Genomic DNA, 21,865 nt, shown 5'->3' with positions numbered 1-21,865 from the left:
TTTCATCAAAAGATATTAGCCAGCTATTGGCCCATTTGCACACACAGTGATTATAGTGCTTTGTATGTCTTTACTCCTATACTTCAGCTTACAATAGTCCTACCACCAAAATGGTTTTGTGCATGTGGCACCTGATTATCATGATTAATCTCCTTTAGCTTATTGTACAAAGAAGCTCTACTAGGTGAGATGGCTACCACCTGATGGCTACCACCCAATGACTGTGGTGTCAGATGGCTACCACCTGATGACTGTGGTGTTACATGGCTACCACCTGATGGCTACCACCTAATGACTGTGGTGTCAGATGGCTACCACCTGATGACTGTGGGGTCGGATGGCGACCACCTGATGACTGTGGGGTCGGATGGCTACCACCTGATGACTGTGGTGTTAGATGGCTACCACCTGATGACTGTGGTGTTAGATGTGGGTCAGATGGCTACCACCTGATGACTGGTGTTACATAGCTACCACCGGATGACTGTGGGGTCGGACGGCTACCACCTGATAACTGTGGGGTCGGATGGCTACCACCTGATGACTGGGGGGTCAGATGGCTACCACCTGATGACTGTGGGGTCGGATGGCTACCACCTGATGACTGTGGTGTTACATGTCTACCACCTGATGACTGTGGGGTCGGATGGCTACCACATGGTGACTGTGGGGTCGGATGGCTACCACCTGATGACTGTGGTGTCAGATGGCTACCACCTGATGACTGTGGTGTCGGATGGCTACCACCTGATGACTGTGGTGTCAGATGGCTACCACCTGATGACTGTGGGGTCTGATGGCTACCACATGGTGACTGTGGGGTCGGATGGCTACCACCTGATGACTGTGGTGTCAGATGGCTACCACCTGATGACTGTGGTGTCGGATGGCTACCACCTGATGACTGTAGTGTCAGATGGCTACCACCTGATGACTGTGGGGTCTGATGGCTACCACCTGATGACTGTGGGGTCGGATGGCTACCACCTGATGACTGTTGGGTCGGATGGCTACCACCTGATGACTGTGGTGTCGGATGGCTACCACCTGATGACTGGTGTTACATGGCTACCACATAATGACTGTTGGGTCGGATGGCTACCGCCTGATGACTGTGGTGTTACATGGCTACCACATGATGACTGTGGGGTCGGATGGCTACCACCTGATGACTGTGGTGTTACATGGCTACCACATGATGACTGTGGGGTCGGATGGCTACCACCTGATGACTGACGTGTTACATCGCTACCACCTGATGACTGTGGGGTCGGATGGCTACCATCTGATGACTGTGGTGTTACATGGCTACCACCTGATGACTGTGGTGTTACATGGCTACCACCTGATGACTGTGGGGTCGGATGGCTACCACCTGATGACTGTGGCGTTACATGGCTACCACATGATGACTGTTGGGTCGGATGGCTACCACCTGATGACTGTGGTGTCGGATGGCTACCACCTGATGACTGGTGTTACATGGCTACCACATAATGACTGTTGGGTCGGATGGCTACCGCCTGATGACTGTGGTGTTACATGGCTACCACATGATGACTGTGGGGTCGGATGGCTACCACCTGGAGACTGTGGTGTTACATGGCTACCACATGATGACTGTGGGGTCGGATGGCTACCACCTGATGACTGTGGTGTTACATCGCTACCACCTGATGACTGTGGGGTCGGATGGCTACCACCTGACGACTGTGGTGTTACATGGCTACCACCTGATGACTGTGGTGTTACATGGCTACCACCTGATGACTGTGGGGTCGGATGGCTACCACCTGATGACTGTGGTGTTACATGGCTACCACATGATGACTGTTGGGTCGGATGGCTACCACCTGATGACTGTGGTGTCGGATGGCTACCACCTGATGACTGGTGTTACATGGCTACCACCTGATGACTGTTGAGTCGGATGGCTACCGCCTGATGACTGTGGTGTTACATGGCTACCACATGATGACTGTGGGGTCGGATGGCTACCACCTGAAGACTGTGGTGTTACATGGCTACCACCTGATGACTGTGGGGTCGGATGGCTACCACCTGATGACTGTGGTGTTACATCGCTACCACCTGATGACTGTGGGGTCGGATGGCTACCATCTGATGACTGTGGTGTTACATGGCTACCACCTGATGACTGGTGTTACATGGCTACCACCTGATGACTGTGGGGTCGGATGGCTACCACCTGATGACTGTGGTGTTACATGGCTACCTCATGATGACTGTTGGGTCGGATGGCTACCACCTGATGACTGTGGGGTCGGATGGCTATCACCTGACGACTGTGGTGTTACATGGCTACCACCTGATGACTGTGGTGTTACATGGCTACCACCTGATGACTGTGGGGTCGGATGGCTACCACCTGATGACTGTGGTGTTACATAGCTACCACCTGATGACTGTGGTGTTACATGGCTACCACATGATGACTGTGGGGTCGGATGGCTACCACCTGAAGACTGTGGTGTTACATGGCTACCTCATGATGACTGTGGGGTCGGATGGCTACCACCTGATGACTGTGGTGTTACATCGCTACCACCTGATGACTGTGGGGTCGGATGGCTACCATCTGATGACTGTGGTGTTACATGGCTACCACCTGATGACTGTGGGGTCGGATGGCTACCACCTGATGACTGAGGTGTTACATCGCTACCACCTGATGACTGTGGGGTCGGATGGCTACCATCTGATGACTGTGGTGTTACATGGCTTCCACCTGATGACTGTTGGGTCGGATGGCTACCATCTGATGACTGTGGTGTTACATGGCTACCACCTGATGACTGTGGGGTCGGATGGCTACCACATGATGACTGTGGTGTTACATGGCTACCACCTGATGACTGTGGGGTCGGATGGCTACCACATGATGACTGAGGTGTTACATGGCTACCACCTGATGACTGTGGGGTCGGATGGCTACCACATGATGACTGTGGTGTTACATGGCTACCACCTGATGACTGTTGGGTCGGATGGCTACCATCTGATGACTGTGGTGTTACATGGCTACCACCTGATGACTGTGGGGTCGGATGGCTACCACATGATGACTGAGGTGTTACATCGCTACCACCTGATGACTGTTGGGTCGGATGGGTACCACCTGATGACTGTGGGGTCGGATGGCTACCATCTGATGACTGTGGTGTTACATGGCTACCACCTGATGACTGTGGGGTCGGATGGCTACCACATGATGACTGTGGTGTTACATGGCTACCACCTGATGACTGTTGGGTCGGATGGCTACCATCTGATGACTGTGGTGTTACATGGCTACCACCTGATGACTGTGGGGTCGGATGGCTACCACATGATGACTGAGGTGTTACATGGCTACCACATGATGACTGAGGTGTTACATCGCTACCACCTGATGACTGTTGGGTCGGATGGCTACCACCTGATGACTGTGGGGTCGGATGGCTACCGCCTGATGACTGTGGTGTTACATGGCTACTACACAATGTTTGTTTTTTTCTGCTTAAAGATGCCGAGCTAAGGAAGTGAAGATGAACAAAGTGCTGGAATATATCCGTAACCATGCTGCTGATAGAGACACATGGGACGAAGCTGATCAGGGTAGGTAACTCTTGGCTCATATCGTGGTCTGTAGGTAAACAATGCAAAGCTCAAAATCAAGTTGTGCTGTGTTGAGTCCATTCTAACAGAAAGGTTTAATTCTCCATGTCATTTAAACATGTCATTCCCATTCTTATTTTAAACAGTGATGACATAGCGTGCTGTTGAAGGAAAAATAAACTTGATACCCTCTCAACAATGTCTTCATGGATACTATAGAATTTGACACACTCACACATGCCATTCTTATTGTCCTCTTTTAATTGCCCCCAAGCCCAAATGGAAAAATAAAATCACTCTTGTTTATTAAAATCATGCCGAGGTATTACAGAAGCCCTTGTTGACCTCTGAAAATGGCAACTGTCATTTTTGAGACATTTTTTAAAATATTGACAGATATTTTCACGTCATGAACAAGCTGCCGTTTTTCTCTCTGTGAAACCAACACAAATGTTGCACAATTTGGATAAAAATATGATAGTGCTTTGAAAGCAAAACAAAGCCCAAATTTCAATGCTATTAACATTTCTGAAAATCTGTAACATTTCTGACATAGATCTGCAGCTAGTTGTCCCTGTGTTCCTTGCATGACACAGTTTACAATGCCCTTGTACAATGTGTTCCTTGCATGACACAGTTTACAATGCCCTTGTACAATGTGTTCCTTGCATGACACAGTTTACAATGCCCTTGTACAATGTGTTCCTTGCATGACCCAGTTTACAATGCCCTTGTTCCTTGCACAATATGTTCCTTGCATGACACAGTTTACAATGCCCTTGTACAATGTGTTCCTTGCATGACACAGTTTACAATGCCCTTGTACAATGTGTCCCTTGCATGACACAGTTTACAATGCCCTTGTACAATATGTTCCTTGCATGACACAGTTTACAATGCCCTTGTACAATGTGTTCCTTGCATGACCCAGTTTACAATGCCCTTGTACAATATGTTCCTTGCATGACCCAGTTTACAATGCCCTTGTACAATATGTTCCTTGCATGACACAGTTTTACAATGCCCTTGTACAATGTGTTCCTTGCATGACACAGTTTACAATGCCCTTGTACAATGTGTTCCTTGCATGACACAGTTTACAATGCCCTTGTACAATATGTTCCTTGCATGACACAGTTTTACAATGCCCTTGTACAATATGTTCCTTGCATGACACAGTTTTACAATGCCCTTGTACAATATGTTCCTTGCATGACACAGTTTACAATGCCCTTGTACAATATGTTCCTTGCATGACACAATTTTACAATGCCCTTGTACAATATGTTCCTTGCATGACACAGTTTACAATGCCCTTGTACAATATGTTCCTTGCATGACACAGTTTACAATGCCCTTGTACAATATGTTCCTTGCATGACACAGTTTACAATGCCCTTGTACAATATGTTCCTTGCATGACACAGTTTACAATGCCCTTGTACAATATGTTCCTTGCATGACACAGTTTACAATGCCCTTGTACAATATGTTCCTTGCATGACACAGTTTACAATGCCCTTGTACAATGTGTTCCTTGCATGTCACAGTTTACAATGCCCTTGTACAATATGTTCCTTGCATGACACAGTTTTACAATGCCCTTGTATAATGTTCCTTGCATGACACAGTTTACAATGCCCTTGTACAATATGGCCATGGTTTAGTTCTGTATCATGTGTATGTTTCTGGATACAAAGATGATGAAGATGCGTGTGTTTGCAGCACTTCAGATGATGAATTCGGATGACCTGGGCAATCAGTCGACAGTTTCGAACAAACCCAAACTGGAGGTCAAGGACAGTTTTGGGTCAAGGACATCCATGGGGTCGATCAAGAAGAGGCCAGCAAGCGCCTCCTCTGGTGCAGAGTCGGACAAGGGATTGGCCTAGAGATCGATTGAACTATCACCTTCTTTTCTTTTGTTTATGTTTTCATTTTCAGTATTACAATATGTATTTGCACACTTCAAACTAACTTATTTTTATCAGGAATTATTACTTGATAAAGGGCTAATTATCCAACCTACAGCTCTGAAACCCTAAATGTCTCAGCTGTGGCTTTAAGAAGAGATAGGTCATTATGAGTGATGGTTGCCAAGGGAACAGGACAGACTTGCACATTTTCACGAACACCTGCTGTCGCCTGTGGTTTTCGATGATCCATTCATGTGATTTCCCTGCCGGCCCAGCGGAATCTGTTTCAGATGCTGATCAAAACTGGTAGCCATCTGACACTGAGATCTTATAGTCTAACAAATGTCTGAATCACTTTTGATACTTGTATGGTAATGGGAAATGAAAATGTATGAGTGTAATCTGAAGATAAGGGAAATTCATTAATATATAAGCTCAGTCACCTGGTTTACTTGCATAAACGGTATTGTCTGCCCATCATGGTGTTTGTTGTAATAGCTTGTCAAGATGAAATATATACTGAGAGAAACAAATAAAGGAACACAGGAAAATTCAAGTGTTCCTTTAATATTTTCCAGTTCTCATCTACAGCTTTGAATAGCGCTGTGGGAGGAAATCTGAGAATAAATACAGGATCACTGTCATGAAGTGGTGTTCCCTTATTTGTTTCCCTCAGTATATGACAGAATATGTTACAGACATATTAGTATTGAAATCAAAAGCTGACCGATTTTTTGTTATCTCACTTTGTGTTACCAAATGTATGAGAAATCACAAATGCATCACAAAAGCAGTCATGAAATCCAGTTTTTATCAAAACCAGTGTTAAGGAAGAATAACAATATATGGATGAACAACTTCTTTATTACTGTGAGAGCAACGTTTTGGTGAAGGTTCTAACACCGTTATCATGCATATAACCTACACTGAAATGTTGCTCTCACTAACAAAGAAGTGGTTCATCCATACCTTGTTTTCTCCTTTACTTCTACAACTTCTAAATGCCTCTCAAAGAAGAACCAATGTTGATCAGTTAACCCAGAGATATGGTCCCTGGTGTACATGATGAAACCAATGTACTTGGATGAGGATTGTTACAAAATGAAGACCTTTATGAAATCTATGTATGTCAGCCTGTGTCAATATTACATGAAGAGACATGTATTTGATACACTGGGAAATTGCATAATCTTTAACTTTAACTCAAAATCAGAAATCAGACCCAACACCCTGTACAATGTCAAGTGTTTGACTATCTCATTTGAGTTTTCTGGCTATTTGCAAAATCCGATATATATTTTTACAGTGTCTGACTATAATCTATTTCTTTGACAAATGTTGTTAACATGCAAATGGAACTAAGTTGTTTTCATTGAAACTTGTGCAGATTGTTTGTTCAGGTGATGGTGTTTCCTTATATTAATCTCTCCATTGCATATGCTTCACAGTTGACAGGCAGTGTACTTGAATAGCAACAGCTACCGTCCTTATAAATTCAGTGTCTAAAATTATGACATCTTATTCATAACAGGGAAGATGTAGTGAAATGGATATACATGATATCTTTGTTCTTCAGACTGAACAGTATATTTGGTACTTGGGAATTGACTTTTGAAAATGAGATGTTCACTTGCTTTGTTAGATGTTATTATATTGCTCAGAAACTAGCCTGTTTCTGCAAGAACTGATATGATCAGTGCCATGAAACAAACTCTGTATTATTTTGGACTAAACTTGTGAATCTCCGTCCGTCCAGCATCAAGACGTAATATACAGATATGAACCGAGATCTGGCTTCACTGCATCTCCTACACTGGAGGATATACATGTCATAGGGACGAAGTTGTCACTCAATATTTACTCTCTATTTTGTATATTTAGATTGAGAAGTTTTACATTTGTAATCAAAGTTGTTTGAATTTAATTTAACACTTTTATCATTTGAAAATCATCCTTCAGGCCAGACTAGACCATTTGTTTTTGTGTTACAATTGAGACCAGACTAATTTTATTTTTGTTTTACAGATTTTTTGTGATCAGAAAACCTAAAGGCAGGATGGATTTTTTTTTTTAAATCACCAGTCAAAGCAAAAACCCACATGAGTTTTTCAAAGGCATTGTTTTTCAAGTTCACACTCGCTCAGGTGTTTGAAGCACTCAATTTCTAACATAAATATTGTTAGATAATTCAGTTTAATGTCTCTGAGAAAAGATACCGATGTTTTAGTGTCCAACAAACTGTCTTGCGTAGTCGAAGTCTTGTTCCTATATATCTTAACATTAGGATATTATTTTTCGAGCGGGGACAATTTATTTTCATTTTTTTTCTTATTCTTGAAAAATACGACTGGCAGATCAGTAAAACAAGAAATAAAATTGGTCTGGCCTGATATTAAATTTTCAAAATTAGACAAATATTCAGAAGAGAGCAAAATACTGATAGTTTGAGAAATGTAATACTCAAATCTTGAAAATTTACATGTAGTTTAGAATAATGTTCTTTTTAATGTCGTCAATCTGTTATTTATTTCTATTGTAATTTGTCATAATTGCTACAAAAAAAACCTGTAAAACAAGGAAAGAATTTAGTTTGGCCTTTGATAGTGAAATCTTTATGCTAATGGCAGCACAACGTTAGTTCAGTGTCTGAGCCAGGATGTTTAAGCAGATATCAAAACCACAAACAGCATTTGTTATACTTGATATATTTCTTGATGTATTGGATTATTTGTTGTTTCTCTGTTGATGGAAATATGGCAGGCCCATAAAAGCATTTTGTGATATTTTTTCTAATATCAGATATCTTTTGCAATAAACATTTACATTTTCTACACTGAGTTATGTTCTGTATCCCGCCATGATATTGCTGGAAGGCGGCGTTAAAACAAACCCACACACTCACTCACCGTTTCATGATTAAAGTCCCTACCCACGTGGAACTATTGAACAGGTAACCAACAAATGGCTATGAAACGCATGTCATGAACGTGAATGCAATTCATTGGTTGATACACAACTTGGATCATCTTGTACTCATTGGGGTTCATTTACCATTCCACAGATACTCAACCTTAAACAAGAGTGGATACCAAATAAATTGTGTTTATTCCTGAAACACGACTGTTCATAATGCATTTAAGCATATGACTATACCTGATTGTACCTGTAATGTCATTAACTGAGCATCAGGTGAATGATGGTTTATACCAATATACTAGAGCAAGCCTCTGCCGTAAAGGATGAACCACAAGGTTCAGTGATTGTCGGACAGTATGCATTGCCTGAAAATTAAGGCTGGGTTCAATCTTGAGTGTATAAACTTGTCTTCATTGTTGCACAAATAAGATGTTGTATACTAAATAGTACATCCGTGTAATTGTAAATTATAAAACTGATCTGACAGTCAGCAATATATAACAACCATTCAGTGGTAAAATACGGTTTCATTTTATAACTCCAAAATGAATTGAAAGTCGTTTTTCATATTTTAGCATATGCCATTTATTGTATTATGTTAAGGTCCAGATGGATGACAATAGCATTTCAAGTAGCATTGCCTGCGGTCTGATTTCAGGAAGAATGGGCTAACGGATGGAATGAAAATCCACGTGTACCTATTAAAATTTGATGAATCCTGCCCTGCTGTACGGCAGCAGTTTTTAGATGATCAGATAGGTGGAGAATTAACACAGAATGGTAAAATATACTGTCATTATGGATCTAAAACATGTTTTCTAAAGTCTATTGGTTGGTTGGTTGTCTATCGCTGCACTCAGCAATATTCCAGCTATATGGCGGTGGTCTGTGAATAATCGAATCTGGACCAGACAATCCACTGATCAACAGCATGAGCGCCAATCTATGCAACTGGGATACTATGACATGTGTCAACCACGTCAGCGAGCCTGACCACCCGATCCCGTTAGTCTCTTACGACAAGCATGAGTTACTGAAGACCAATTCTTACCCGGATCTTCACGAGTCTAAAGTCTGTAAAATGGGGTATCAATGCTGTTGAAGTTGAGGTACCAACTGATGTACTGCTAGGCTATATCTCACTCTTTATTATCCTGAATATCTATGACTGTCAAACATGGTCATTGGCTGAATAACAATGATAAAATCAGGTAAAACTTCGTATTTTGCGCTCATACACTTTGGCAGTATGGGGGTACCTGTCTAATGCTTAATTTATTATTTCGTTAGTCATCATTGCTAGCAATAACTAAGGTACACACCACTTCAAGCTTGGGACAGGTAGAAACTATTCCAGTCGAGACATAGACTTGATATGTAATGGAAGGTTTGTATATGTAATTATGTAACATGGGTTGTTGATCGTGGTGTGGCAAATATCTTTATTCCTGTCTCTGTTGTCATGGTGATATGGGTCCATCTCCTCACTGTGTGTGAAGGGTCCAAAGTTAATGTGTACCTGTGGCAGAAGTCAGAATGATATCATTGTCACAGCCAACAAACTTGTGCATTGCAATTTCTCTCAACTCCCTGGGAAGTATTTCAATTAAGGCTGAGGTTAAGTAGTTCACCTGATCTTTGTAATATTTTCTTCAGTGAAGGTAAGTGAGTGAGTGAGTATGGTTTTACTCCGCTTTTGGCAATATTCCAGCAATATCACAGCAGGGGACGCCAGAAATGGGATTCACATATTGTACATCTGTATAAAATCGAACTCGGGAGTGACGAGTGAACTAGGCTAGCCCATCACCCTCTTCCGTAAAGGTGAAATTAAGTTATTTTTGACTTCACATTTAACAGATAAGAAACTTGAATTAAATATCTGATGCGTACATTATTTGATGCTACATAATCATAAAAGATTTGTTCTTCACGGGGCCTCACACTAAAATATTGAGCTGCCCAAATCAGTGGTTAAACACACATACAACTGGACATGGTCAAACGGCAGTCAAAAGACTGGTTGAGTAAAAGATTAAGAGCGTTTGTGTTGTAAGTGTTTGCAATGCACCTTGTATCTGGATGTCACGGTATTACAAATATACAAACATGACACCAACCACTTGGCATTGTGCCACGACGATTGTGAGTCCTTGGTCTAAGATCAAATCAAAATCAGAATAACTTGTGGCACTACAAATATTATAACCTGCTCACAATTGGGCATTCAGGATTTCCGTACTGCATGAAGAAATATTCATTCATCACTCCAAACACAAAATGTATCATTCCTTGTAGGTTATCCTTTAAATGTTTTTTTATGTGAGAGTTAAAAGAAAAATAACAAAGTTGAAATTTGGAACATAAATATTGTTTTCACCTGTGTAGTATCCTTGACACGATGACCTTCATCACGTTCAGGGCAAAGTTCTGCCCAATACAGTTTCTGAAATCAGTGGAAACGACACTCACTACAGCATCAGTTAAAGCATTTTGCAATGTTCCAGCCTAATAATGGTGTGGAATGCAACAATGGACTTCACACATTGTACCCATGTGGGGAACTGAACCAAGGACTTTGGCGTGACATAGCTGGAACTTACCTGTTGAACAACATGAATCTCCGGTTGGGTAATTACAGGAAAGGAAAACTGTTGATGGTGAAAACACAGTTCCAGGCTTAGAACACGTATTGGATTGTGAGTTTGACACAATACTCACATAAAAGTGCTACACCCACCTACAGGCCCTCGTGTCTTTACGAGGATTAAAGATTAAAAAACAAAATCAGATGACCCTCGACTCAAAATACTGGTCATGCTGTATTGTACTGTGAAGCATTTCGAGCCAGGGTGATATAAAAATATACAAAATAATCTTAATTCTCGCAAAGACACGAGGGCCTGTGTACTCACCTTGGACCAGCGGAGAAAGGGACAAAGGCAAAAGGGTCCATGGTTCTGGTGTTCTCCGGTAGGAACCGTTCAGGTTGGTATTCCTGGGGGTCGGGCCAGACATGGGGGTTCAGACCAAGGCTGTGAATGTTAACAGTCATTATTGTGCCCACAGGGAACTGGGTACCTGGAAGTATATAATATGAGGCCTAAACATGATTGTGGGTTAACGTCTGTTGGGGATTCCAGAGTCATCAAAGTCGTCTTACAGGTTGAGTCAGTTGGGATTCGAAAGTCGGGAACATTGTCTTGGCGATTTGAGTGTCATAGAAATCATATTGTGCACCGTTTCTGATGGGAATCCCATGTCCAAACCGATTGACTGATGTCTCTAAACTACAGCAAGAAATAAGAAAGAGAGTAAATGGATTTCAACTTCTAAATCCCGTGGAACACAATGTTTTGAACCAATAGGCTACCCCACCGCCCCGTATAACATGAACCCTCTGTTTCCAAATCATGGATTTCCTTCTCATAAGCCCATATAGGCCTATTCAGGTACTCGGTTTTGAGGGGTAGCTGTAGATGTGTACATGGTGCAGAGACCTATATTGTGTTCTGGCCACACTACCCACCCTGGATGTCCATGGCCTTGGTGAGCTGTCTCTGTATGAGCGGTACTGGGGGACACAGGCGGAGCGATTCCTTCACACACAGTGTCAGGTGGACCAGCTGGGGCAGGTGCTCCCTACAACAGATCAGTTAGTTGGGTTCAACACTGCTTTCAACAATATTCCAGTTATATGAGGGTATGTCAGTTAAATGATGAAGGAATACCAGAAGTTATCCAGGTCTCAGACATTTTCCACTTAGGTGAAATCCACAAACTTAGAAACAAAGTCGGGGCGAACCTGAAGTTGAATCCACGATCATGTTTGTTTTTCGAGTTGCTTTGCCTCAGGCGGCTGGGCAACTCATCTAGTGAGTGAGTGAGTTTAGTTTCACGCAACGTTTAGCAATATTCCAGCAATATCAAGGCGGGGGACACCAGAAATGGGCTTCACACATTTTAGCCATGTGGGGAATCGAACCCGGGTCTTCGGCGTGACGACCGAACGTTTTAACCACTAGGCTACCCTACCGCCCGCGCTCCTTTAGACAACACTTGGAAGCAACGAGCTAAAGCATAGTATGAGGCAAGGGTGACCCTGTGTTCGACAAATTGACCTGCACCATATAAACCGACGAGGACGCTTCACTGGATGTCATTCTGTACACCTACATCATTAGTAGGTGACCATCTGCAGGTGCACACCTGTCATAGCATTGTCATACCATTGTCAGCATGTACCTATACCTTTAGATAACTAAATTTGCATTCGAAAAAAACCCAGTTTCCAGTTAACTATTTGAGCGATGTTTGCAAGCCTTAGCATTTTCAATATTTAGGAGTCTGTGATTTTACAATAGAAGCGACAAAGCCCTTTCCACATCCATAAGTAATCTCTGCTTTAAAATCAGAGTCGATGTACAATTGTGACTTTATATGAGTATATATTTGAACGGGTCGGGGTAAAATAGTGACATATCATGCTTTTTCCAGATAATTATATTTAGTGGTTTCCAAGGTCCACCATGCGAGTACTACCATATGAACATGAGTTATCTGCCCTAATTTTTGCAAGGTGCAGAGTTGCATCATGCCCATGTTTAGGATAAGGCATGTGGTGCCCTTTTGGCAAGACCATGACAAGCCACACAATTGTTTCCAGCAGCATTACAGCTGTACGATGTTGTTTGTAAACAAATCGAGGTGTTTTTGTCATGCGTTACGTAATTTGGTTATACAAGTCAAACAACCATGTTGCGATACATGGTTTTGTGAACTGTGGAAGAATCTGTAAATATGATGAGATATACCACTCAATATAATCCAGGGATTGTCCAGTCAGGACTGTATCGATCTCCTGTTGAACACGTGACTGGTGATCCGGGTACTTGGCCAGATGGTACAGAAGCCAACTAATCCCGCTGGTGGTGGTGTCGTGACCTTACACAGAAACAACAACATCATTGACAACGACGACAAGGAACTTGGTGTTGCTGACCAAACATTGCTGACTGTAAGTGAGGTGAGGAGAATATTTATAACGCTCCTTTTCCAGGTTAGACATCCTGCTCAAAGCGCACAATCTGATAATTATTACCCCGGGTAACCCAAGCTGCTTGTTAGGAGCTAGAAGGTTAATAGTCTCACGACTTATATCACCGACTTATTTGTGTGTGACAGCTTGACTCCTGAGAGTTTCTAGGACTTCAGTCCTGCCCCACAATGAAGCACAAGTGATACAAAATTGCCTCAGTTCGCCCAGCAGAAAATGGGTACCCGGTGGGATAAGTCATGTGACTATTAACCTTCAAGCGCCTCACAGGCAGCAGGCTCTAATAATGTGTTAGCGCTTTGAGCATGTGCCTTGTACATGGAAAAGGCGCATTATAAATTCACATTTATTATTATATCATATCGTGATTAATGTAGAATGTTTCGTGTGTAACGAATCTACATGTGATGTTTATGTACTTTGAGAGCTGATTGCATTGTTAACATGCTCTAATAATCAATTGTAAATTAATAATTCTATTATTGACTGATTATGTAAAATATCATCCCGTGCCTGTGTAATAAACTCCTCGTATATTTACTCATGTCTGGTGTTGTGTGGGGGTTGGTATAGTGGAAACTCTTGAAAACATTCGCGTTTTAATAAGTGGCTGAGAATATGATATTGGCCAATGGTTACATACCAACCCACACATTGTAACGAACGATAATGCACTTAATTTTATTTATCATTTACTTCGCATGAATGTTTGTTACAATGGGTGCCCAATCTGAATGTGTGTTACCAAGGATATTTCATGTAAAGTTTAGTATCATTGATACTTCATATGTGTTTGTTACCAAGGATAGTTCATTTTATATGTTTGTTTGTGAACATAGATATGTTTGTGTATATATTTCAAATGAATATGGCTTACAGCTGATACTTCACACAAATATTTGTTATCGAAAATGCATCACTTGCTTGGTGACGGTGCCTTCAGTTGATTAACAACTTCTAAAATGTCTCTCAAAACAACAAATGCTTCACCGGAATGTTTCTTACCACTGGTATTTCACCTGTATACTGGAATGTACCTTGGAATGTGTGTAACCTTGGATACTCCAAAGGAATATTAGGATATTTGTCACCGAGCATATTTCACAAAAATGTTGGTTACTATAGATACCATTCGGATATCCTTTCCTTGCAACAAACATGCGTTTATATTATCCTTGGTAACAAACATTCGTATGCATTGTCAATGGTAAGAAACATGAATACGAAATATTAACGGTAATAAAACTTCATGCGACGTTGACTAGATGAACTGTGTGGTATTTACCTGCAAACAAGAACGTGTCTACTTCATTCCGTATCTCCCGAAATGTGAGTCCGTTTCCGTGTTGATCCCTCGCCATCAGCAAGATGTCCATGAAGTCGTGTTTCCGTTTTGTTTGTACACCCTGCAGGAGAAGGCTGAAAGTCTACTCTCTATCCACTCATGAGTAACGCTTGATGCAACCCACCGCCACTGTGCCATCCCGGAAACATCGCGTCTGACTAATGTGCTCTACTTATGGAACACGCGTGGCCAACACATTCGCAGCGCGTGGAAGATTTGGTTTGGTTGTTTAACGCCGCGCTAAGCAATATTCCAGCTACATGACATCGGTCTGTAAATATTCGAGTCTGGACCAGACAATCTAGTGATCTACAGCATTAGCATCGATCTACACAATTAGGATATGACATGTGTCAACCAAGTCAGCGAGCCTGTCCACCCGATCCCGTTAATAGCCTACGACACGCATGGGTTCTGAAGACCAATTCTAACCTGGATCTTCACGGGTCAACGCGTGTAAGAAACATAACTTCTCGTCAGTGGCATAGTTCAGAATCAGATAGACCCTCAGACATCAGACAGACTACCAGTTTGTCACAGTGCATGAAACACACACTGATGCGTCGCACTTAATAATATTCGGTAAATTGGAGTTGAACTCTATGCAGGTGGCGGCTCAGCAGCAATGACTAAAGTACACCCATAGACAGTGAGTGAGTGACTTTAGGTTTACACCACTTCTAGCAATATTCCAGCAATATCACGGCGGTGGACACCAGAAATGGTCTTCACACATTGTGCCAATGTGGGGAGTCGAACCCGTTCGTGACGAGCGAACGCTTTAACCACTAGGCTACCCCACCGCCCCCCATAGACAGAGACACTACTAAACAATGTCAAGAAATATCTATTTTGTCATTCCGTCATAATTAATCTGTCATGAAAAATTCACAATATGGAACAATCCCTCATAACTGATTTCAGAGTGGCTGTGCGTCGCGAGTTGCCACGCAACAAATCTACTGCCCATTCCAAAGGAAGACTGACTCTTTTTAAAGTATAGTCGATACTAAGAGATAAAGTCCATACTAAGGGATAACGTTGTCTTGGATTGTACTCACCACAACTGCTGCCCTTTTCTGTACAATATCCTCGGCTACTCGGTGCACATATCTGCAGTGTCTTAGGAACTGTTTCCCGTTGCTGGTCCTGTAGTAGACGATGTCGAGGTACAGCAGGGGGTTGCTGTGGACGTTATAGATGTTGACTTTAGGTGTGGTGCTCTTTAACGTTTTAGAATAGGACCAGATCAACCTATGCCGGTTGTAGGACAGGATGATGGTCCTTGTGTCTAGGCTGATCGCATGTCATCCTATATGACAACTGGATCTTTGCTCAGAAAGAGCTGCGTTGACATGTAGAGAAATCTTCGGCCATTCCATAGTGTGGCTGTGTAATGTGGTCTGACTGACGCGAAAGGACATGTATATAATAATTTCCAGGGTAAATGTTTTATCTCATTAAATATTTTTAAAAAACCATTTATGAGAATATTGAAAGGATTTTGTAACGCTGCTGGCACTTAACATATTTATGCAACATCGCCAACATGTGGTCATGCATAATGTGATACAGTGCATTAACGGGAAAAAAAGTACAAATCAATACACACAAGGCACGATCACCCCACAGTCGGATCATCTCCTTCACGGCTTGTACATACGGGTGCCTTTCCCTGGAACAAACGTTCACAAGATATTAGTGGACTTGTGAGGAAGCACGTGGCCAGCGGTCAAGTAAAGGATCGCCCAAGACCCGGAAGAACGAAGCAGACCGGTGACCTTGATAGTCGAATCTGGGCAAGACGTAACTAATGACCCATGACGTAGAAATACTCTGGCGAGGTTGTCGCGTATGGAGACGTCGTAACGAGGCACATCACCTGATCACACGTTATCGACTGGAAGTACTGGATACTGCCGTCGTGCCACATTTTGACAACCACCCCCTTGCCAGTCGTCTGGTATTCATGGATGACAACGTTAGACCTCACCATACTCGAGCTGTCATCGCCCATTTGCAGGACAACGCCATCAAAACATTCCAGTGGCCCGCAAGAAGACCCTATCTGAACCCCATTTAACATCTTTGAGACTATCTAGGACGCCAAGTTTGTGCTAGAGATCATCCAGTTCAAAATATGCAGGAATTGACGCATGCACGCCATAAGAAATGGCAGAGGACCCCGATGCTGAGAATTCAACGCTTGATTGCCAGTATGAGATTGAAGGAGACTGGCAGATGTTAGTGGTTCATACATCCATAACATTGGAGAGCTGTTTAACAATCGCATTGGTTGCACAATGATGGTGACCATGCTTTCCGGCATTTGTAGATATTTTTGTATTCATCTCAGATGGCAAGTAAATTGTTAGAAAATGTCACAATAAATTTTGTTTTTGTATTAACCAGAGGAAAACATATTATAATTACCATTTAAATACGTGAACTTTGGTTTCCAAAGCATATAAAACAACTGGTTTCGTACTTGTGGATGGTGCTTAATTAATGCACCTTGTATTTGTGTGAGATCGTATTACAGGTACGTGATTGGCTACTCCATGGTTACGACCTTAGGTCAGATTATGACGGACTACTTTTCTTATTGTAATTTATCATCGATGCTTCAATGATGCGATTTAAAGACACAGATTACTGCAATCATTACTGTCATATCTTAGAAACCCGTTGTTCCTAAACGCATCTAACTTTGAAACAACTCATTGTAAGATAGATGGTATCTGACAGCAACTCGCGTAGTAATCTATCCAGGCAGTATCGTTTGTGTGATGTGATCTGAACGGCCGTGTGTATTCACGGTTGATGGTGTATGCAAACCCGTGTTTGGCGATATAACTCCATGTTGCTCACTCTGTTTGACAGTTGGTCCGATGTGAGAAGGCACACCGCAGAAGGACGTCGAGGGAGTAGAGCCCAACTGTGCTGAAACACTCAAAGGGTTCACCCATCCGGCTTAACCTGTTCAGCCTATCCTGAAATGAGTAAGCGAGTAAGTGAGTGAGTGAGTGTTTCAGAAACCGGTATTATCTACATTACAGCGTAAAAATCGCCCGGTCCATGAACACAAACCACGTGTTCATATCACAAGGAGGGATTACAGGTGCTGACGAAGACACCGAAAAGAGTGAGTGAGTTTAGTTTTCGCCGCCTTTTGCAATATGACGGCGGGCGCCACCAGATATGGGCTTCACACATGGTACCCATGTTGGGAATCGAACCCGGGTCTTCGGCGTGACGGGCAAACGCTTTAACCACTAGGCTAACACCCACCCCCCACCGAAAAGAACATCACGGCTAAATCCATCCTCGACTATCGAGAGTATTTCACCTTCAGTATTACCTCCCGTAGATTCATTTCTCAAGCCGATAATACTGACTCTCTCAGAATACTTCAGTATTACCTCCCGTATATTCATTTCTCAAGCCGATAATACTGACTCTCTCAGAATACTTCAGTATTACCTCCCGTATATTCATTTCTCAAGCCGATAATACTGACTCTCAGAATACTTCAGTTTCTCAAGCCGATAATACTGACTCTCTCAGAATACTTCAGATTACCTCCCGTACATTTCTCGCCGATAATACTGACTAATACCTCCGTATATTCATTTCTCAAGCCGATAATACTGACTCTCATCTCAGAATACTTCAGTATTACCTCCCGTAGATTCATTTCTCAAGCCGATAATACTGACTCTCTCAGAATACTTCAGTATTACCTCCCGTATATTCATTTCTCAAGCCGATAATACTGACTCTCTCAGAATACTTCAGTATTACCTCCCGTATATTCATTTCTCAAGCCGATAATACTGACTCTCTCAGAATACTTCAGTATTACCTCCCGTATATTCATTTCTCAAGCCGATAATACTGACTCTCTCAGAATACTTCAGTACAGTGAACGCAGAAACTTGGAACGGTGACAATAACTGTCTCATTCTGCTTGGGCTCAGAATCTGCCGACTCAGAATCATCAACATCTTTACCAATTATGTATATCTTCAGAAAACACTATGTACAATTCAATGATGTAGTGATTACTAATTCATAAACAGTATGCCCGCCCCGCACTGATGTAGTTGCTATGATATGTATGATACGGTAACATCTGTATAGTAATAGGTGCAGATTACTTCAGTCACGTATATTAGAAACAGGTTTGAATGATAAGTGATAATTTAGATTTATGTGACTTTTGTATATCACAAGCAAGTTTTCATTTGATATGTATCATGCATTATGTCATAATATCAAATAAAGTCACATTCTGAAATATCGCCGATAGACTATGAGCAAATGGCGGCCATTTTGAAATCCAAGATATTTCGTTGAATAAAATGGCAACGTCATTTGTTTTAATCAGTGGTGACATTGGGGTCAGGGGTATGAATTTGGTCTAAATATCAGTCCAGGTGGGTATATGTGTCTGAGTATAGTTTCACGCCGCCTTTATCAATATTCCAGCAATATCACGGTAGGGGGACACCAGAAATGGGCTTCACACATTGTACCCATGTGGGGAATCGAACCCAGTCTTCGGTGTGACGAGCGAACGCTTTAACCACTGGACTACCCCGCCAATGTGAATTACTACTCATTCTATTGTGCAACTGCTTGGCTAAATCACGTGTGTTGGGGGTATTATCACAGTACTTGCCAACAACACATCGGCCGCTTCATTGTAGACTTTCATATACTGACGTAAGACGAGGAAATGAAACGCGGGTGTCAGCAGGCGCCGAGTCCGCTCCCATCTTATCCCGTTAGAAAACAGCAGCCCCATTCCTAGCCACGGCATCCCCATCTCCATCGGCATCGAGATGTAGCGGCTGTGAGGCTTCGGTTCTGTTGAGAGCATGTAGAACATCATACATAGGTTTGATTAAGGATAACGGTCAGACTCCGGTTGGTTGGGATTCTTTCGAAATTGATTAAATGTTTGATTATTTTTTTTTTTTTAAAGTTTGCTGGTTAAAACGAAATTGTCAGCCTAAAAAACTTAGTTTCTCTCTGTTGGGCACATCGCTCTGAAGATAACACCCGTAGAGATCCGGGTTAGAATTGGTCTTCAGCAAACCATGTCGTTAGCGACGACTAACGGGATCAGGTGGTCAGGCTCGCTGACATGTCATCGAATCCCAGTTGACTAGATCGATGTTCATGCTGTTGATCCCTGGATTGTCTGGTCCAGACTCTATTATTTACAGACCGCCGCCATATAGCTGGAATATTGCTGAGTGCGGCGTAAAACTAAACTCACTCACTCACTCTAACATTAATGATACAGTTACCTGAAGACCTGAGGATACGTTTGACCGTGTCCGGATGATGGACAACGATGAAGGGCAGGAGGGAGCCTGTCCACACCCGCACAAACAGGGGGGAACCTTTTGACGAGGTCCAGGTTGTAGGCAATTCCTTCTTCGTTTGGACCCGGATACTACATGGAATTAATACAAAACTTCAGGAAAACGTGTGCGGCAATACATAATGTTTGAATACTAAATTACACTTAGTACACAAGATACTGGAGCACTGAAACATTTGACATTACCAGCCCGTTCATCTTTATTCATTCGGCAAATACTGGCTAATTTGCAGTCACCGAATGCTTGTGTAAATGATAAATGGTTAAATAACACTGTGCGCGAGTACATGATTTAATGTTATTTAGAAATTTTAGAACCTGTTCCGAAACACATATTAAACATATTTAGCAGTATTTGGGAATCTGTATTGTAATCTTTGAGATATAACTCATAAACTTATATCTTGCAAACTTGTTTTCGTTATGTAGCTAGTATTTTGTAATCAGGTTGCAGGCGGTCTTGTGTCATGAAATACCTCATTGGCAAAATAGCGCTCCGTTTTACTAGTAGTCTAGTAATCATAAAATCAAAGATATCTGAGCCCGTGATGATCCGGGTTAGACTTGGTCTTCAGGAACGAGATCGGGTGGTCAGTCTCGCTGACTGTTGATACATGCCACCGTATGCCATCGATTGTGTAGATCGATGCTCGCATCATCAATCACTAGATTGTATGGTCCAGACTCGGTATGACATCATATAGACCGCTGTCACAAACCTTGAATACTGCCGATTGCGGCGTTAAACAACAAACAAGACATGTGAATAGGTTTCCGGCAATCCCTGCAGTCATGAGAAGGGACTGCACCAGATTGTCAGGTTTGCTGACGTGGTTGATATTAATGCTATTCAACAGCGTAGGTCGCTGCACTGGGTTGATGGTTCAGATGAACAGCTCTGGTACAGCTGGGATATTGTTACGTGCGGCGTAAAACAACAAACTAACAAACCTTGTGAAGATTGCCATATATGTAGCTGTAGTCTCCCTCCCCTGGACAGCGATGAAATAGCTGTCGTAATTTCCACAACCGTACACATGCCCATACACATTTAAGCAGAACGTATCCGACTGCTATCCCTAGCACTATATGCCACGCACATAGATCGGTGTTGAACATCACTAGGCACGTCACACAGATCCAGTGGGATACACCAGAATGACAAAACTCGGCTGTCTCAGCGTATGTGTGAATCAATGTGTCTGTCACGTACAACTGTTGGCGGTCACGCAGAGTCTGTTATAACGTTGTTAACATTTGGACGTCACCGGGCGCAAAACTGGGATTCTTGTACTTAATTGACAGAATGCAATATATGCTGAACACTACAGTTTACTTAAACTGTAATCAATACACGCTTCTAACTAAAACAGCATGGCATGTAATGAATGGTCGTGTGTCACAAAACTGTCTCAGTGTGGTTCTTGATGTCACGGTGAAGCCTAAAGTCAGGTTTGTTTGTTTGTTTAACGCCACACTCAGCAATATTCAAGCTATATAACAGCGATTTGTAGAAAATCGAGTATGGATCAGACAATTCAGTGATTGACATAATGAGCATCGACCTACGCAATTGGGATACGATGACATGTGTCAACCAAGTCAGCGAGTCTGACCTA

General features: G+C 42.4%; 2 protein-coding genes across 2 annotated transcripts in view; one reads left to right on the top strand and one right to left on the bottom strand.

Annotated features, from left to right (window-relative positions):
• LOC124266011 overlaps window positions 1–8,363 on the top strand; it is a 34,173-nt gene extending 25,810 nt beyond the window's left edge. The window contains exons 18-19 of the mRNA XM_046700827.1: window positions 3,527–3,618; window positions 5,344–8,363. Coding sequence (XP_046556783.1) covers window positions 3,527–3,618; window positions 5,344–5,510 — 259 coding nt within the window. The 3' untranslated portion in view covers window positions 5,511–8,363. The remainder of the gene's footprint in view (window positions 1–3,526; window positions 3,619–5,343) is intronic.
• A 1,097-nt stretch (window positions 8,364–9,460) lies between these two features.
• LOC124266010 (ultra-long-chain fatty acid omega-hydroxylase-like) lies at window positions 9,461–21,373 on the bottom strand. The gene is made up of 12 exons (XM_046700826.1): window positions 21,198–21,373; window positions 20,170–20,318; window positions 19,532–19,723; window positions 17,723–17,858; window positions 16,464–16,526; window positions 15,913–16,036; window positions 14,792–14,912; window positions 13,265–13,394; window positions 11,980–12,092; window positions 11,366–11,531; window positions 10,831–10,896; window positions 9,461–9,969 (listed from the first exon to the last, which is right to left on the bottom strand). Exons 1-12 carry the CDS (start codon window positions 21,212–21,214, stop codon window positions 9,852–9,854), a joined length of 1,395 nt encoding a protein of 464 aa, XP_046556782.1. The 5' UTR covers window positions 21,215–21,373; the 3' UTR covers window positions 9,461–9,851.
• Window positions 21,374–21,865: the final 492 nt, after the last annotated feature.

The sequence above is a fragment of the Haliotis rubra genome, unplaced genomic scaffold (assembly GCF_003918875.1).
Source record: "Haliotis rubra isolate DU_JTF1 unplaced genomic scaffold, ASM391887v1 Scf1227, whole genome shotgun sequence".
NCBI lineage: Eukaryota > Metazoa > Mollusca > Gastropoda > Lepetellida > Haliotidae > Haliotis > Haliotis rubra.
The sequence above is the reverse complement of the archived record's forward strand: the minus strand, read 5'-3'. Positions and strand labels throughout refer to the sequence as shown.

Bases quoted from the DNA above. Each gene is read 5' to 3' on its own strand.
- LOC124266010 (XM_046700826.1), bottom strand. The intron at 11,532-11,979 runs GTGGGTAGTGTG...ATATACTTCCAG, and splicing joins CAAGGCCATGGACATCCAGG to GTACCCAGTTCCCTGTGGGC. The intron at 10,897-11,365 runs GTGAGTACACAG...CACTGATTTCAG, and splicing joins CCTTTCTCCGCTGGTCCAAG to AAACTGTATTGGGCAGAACT.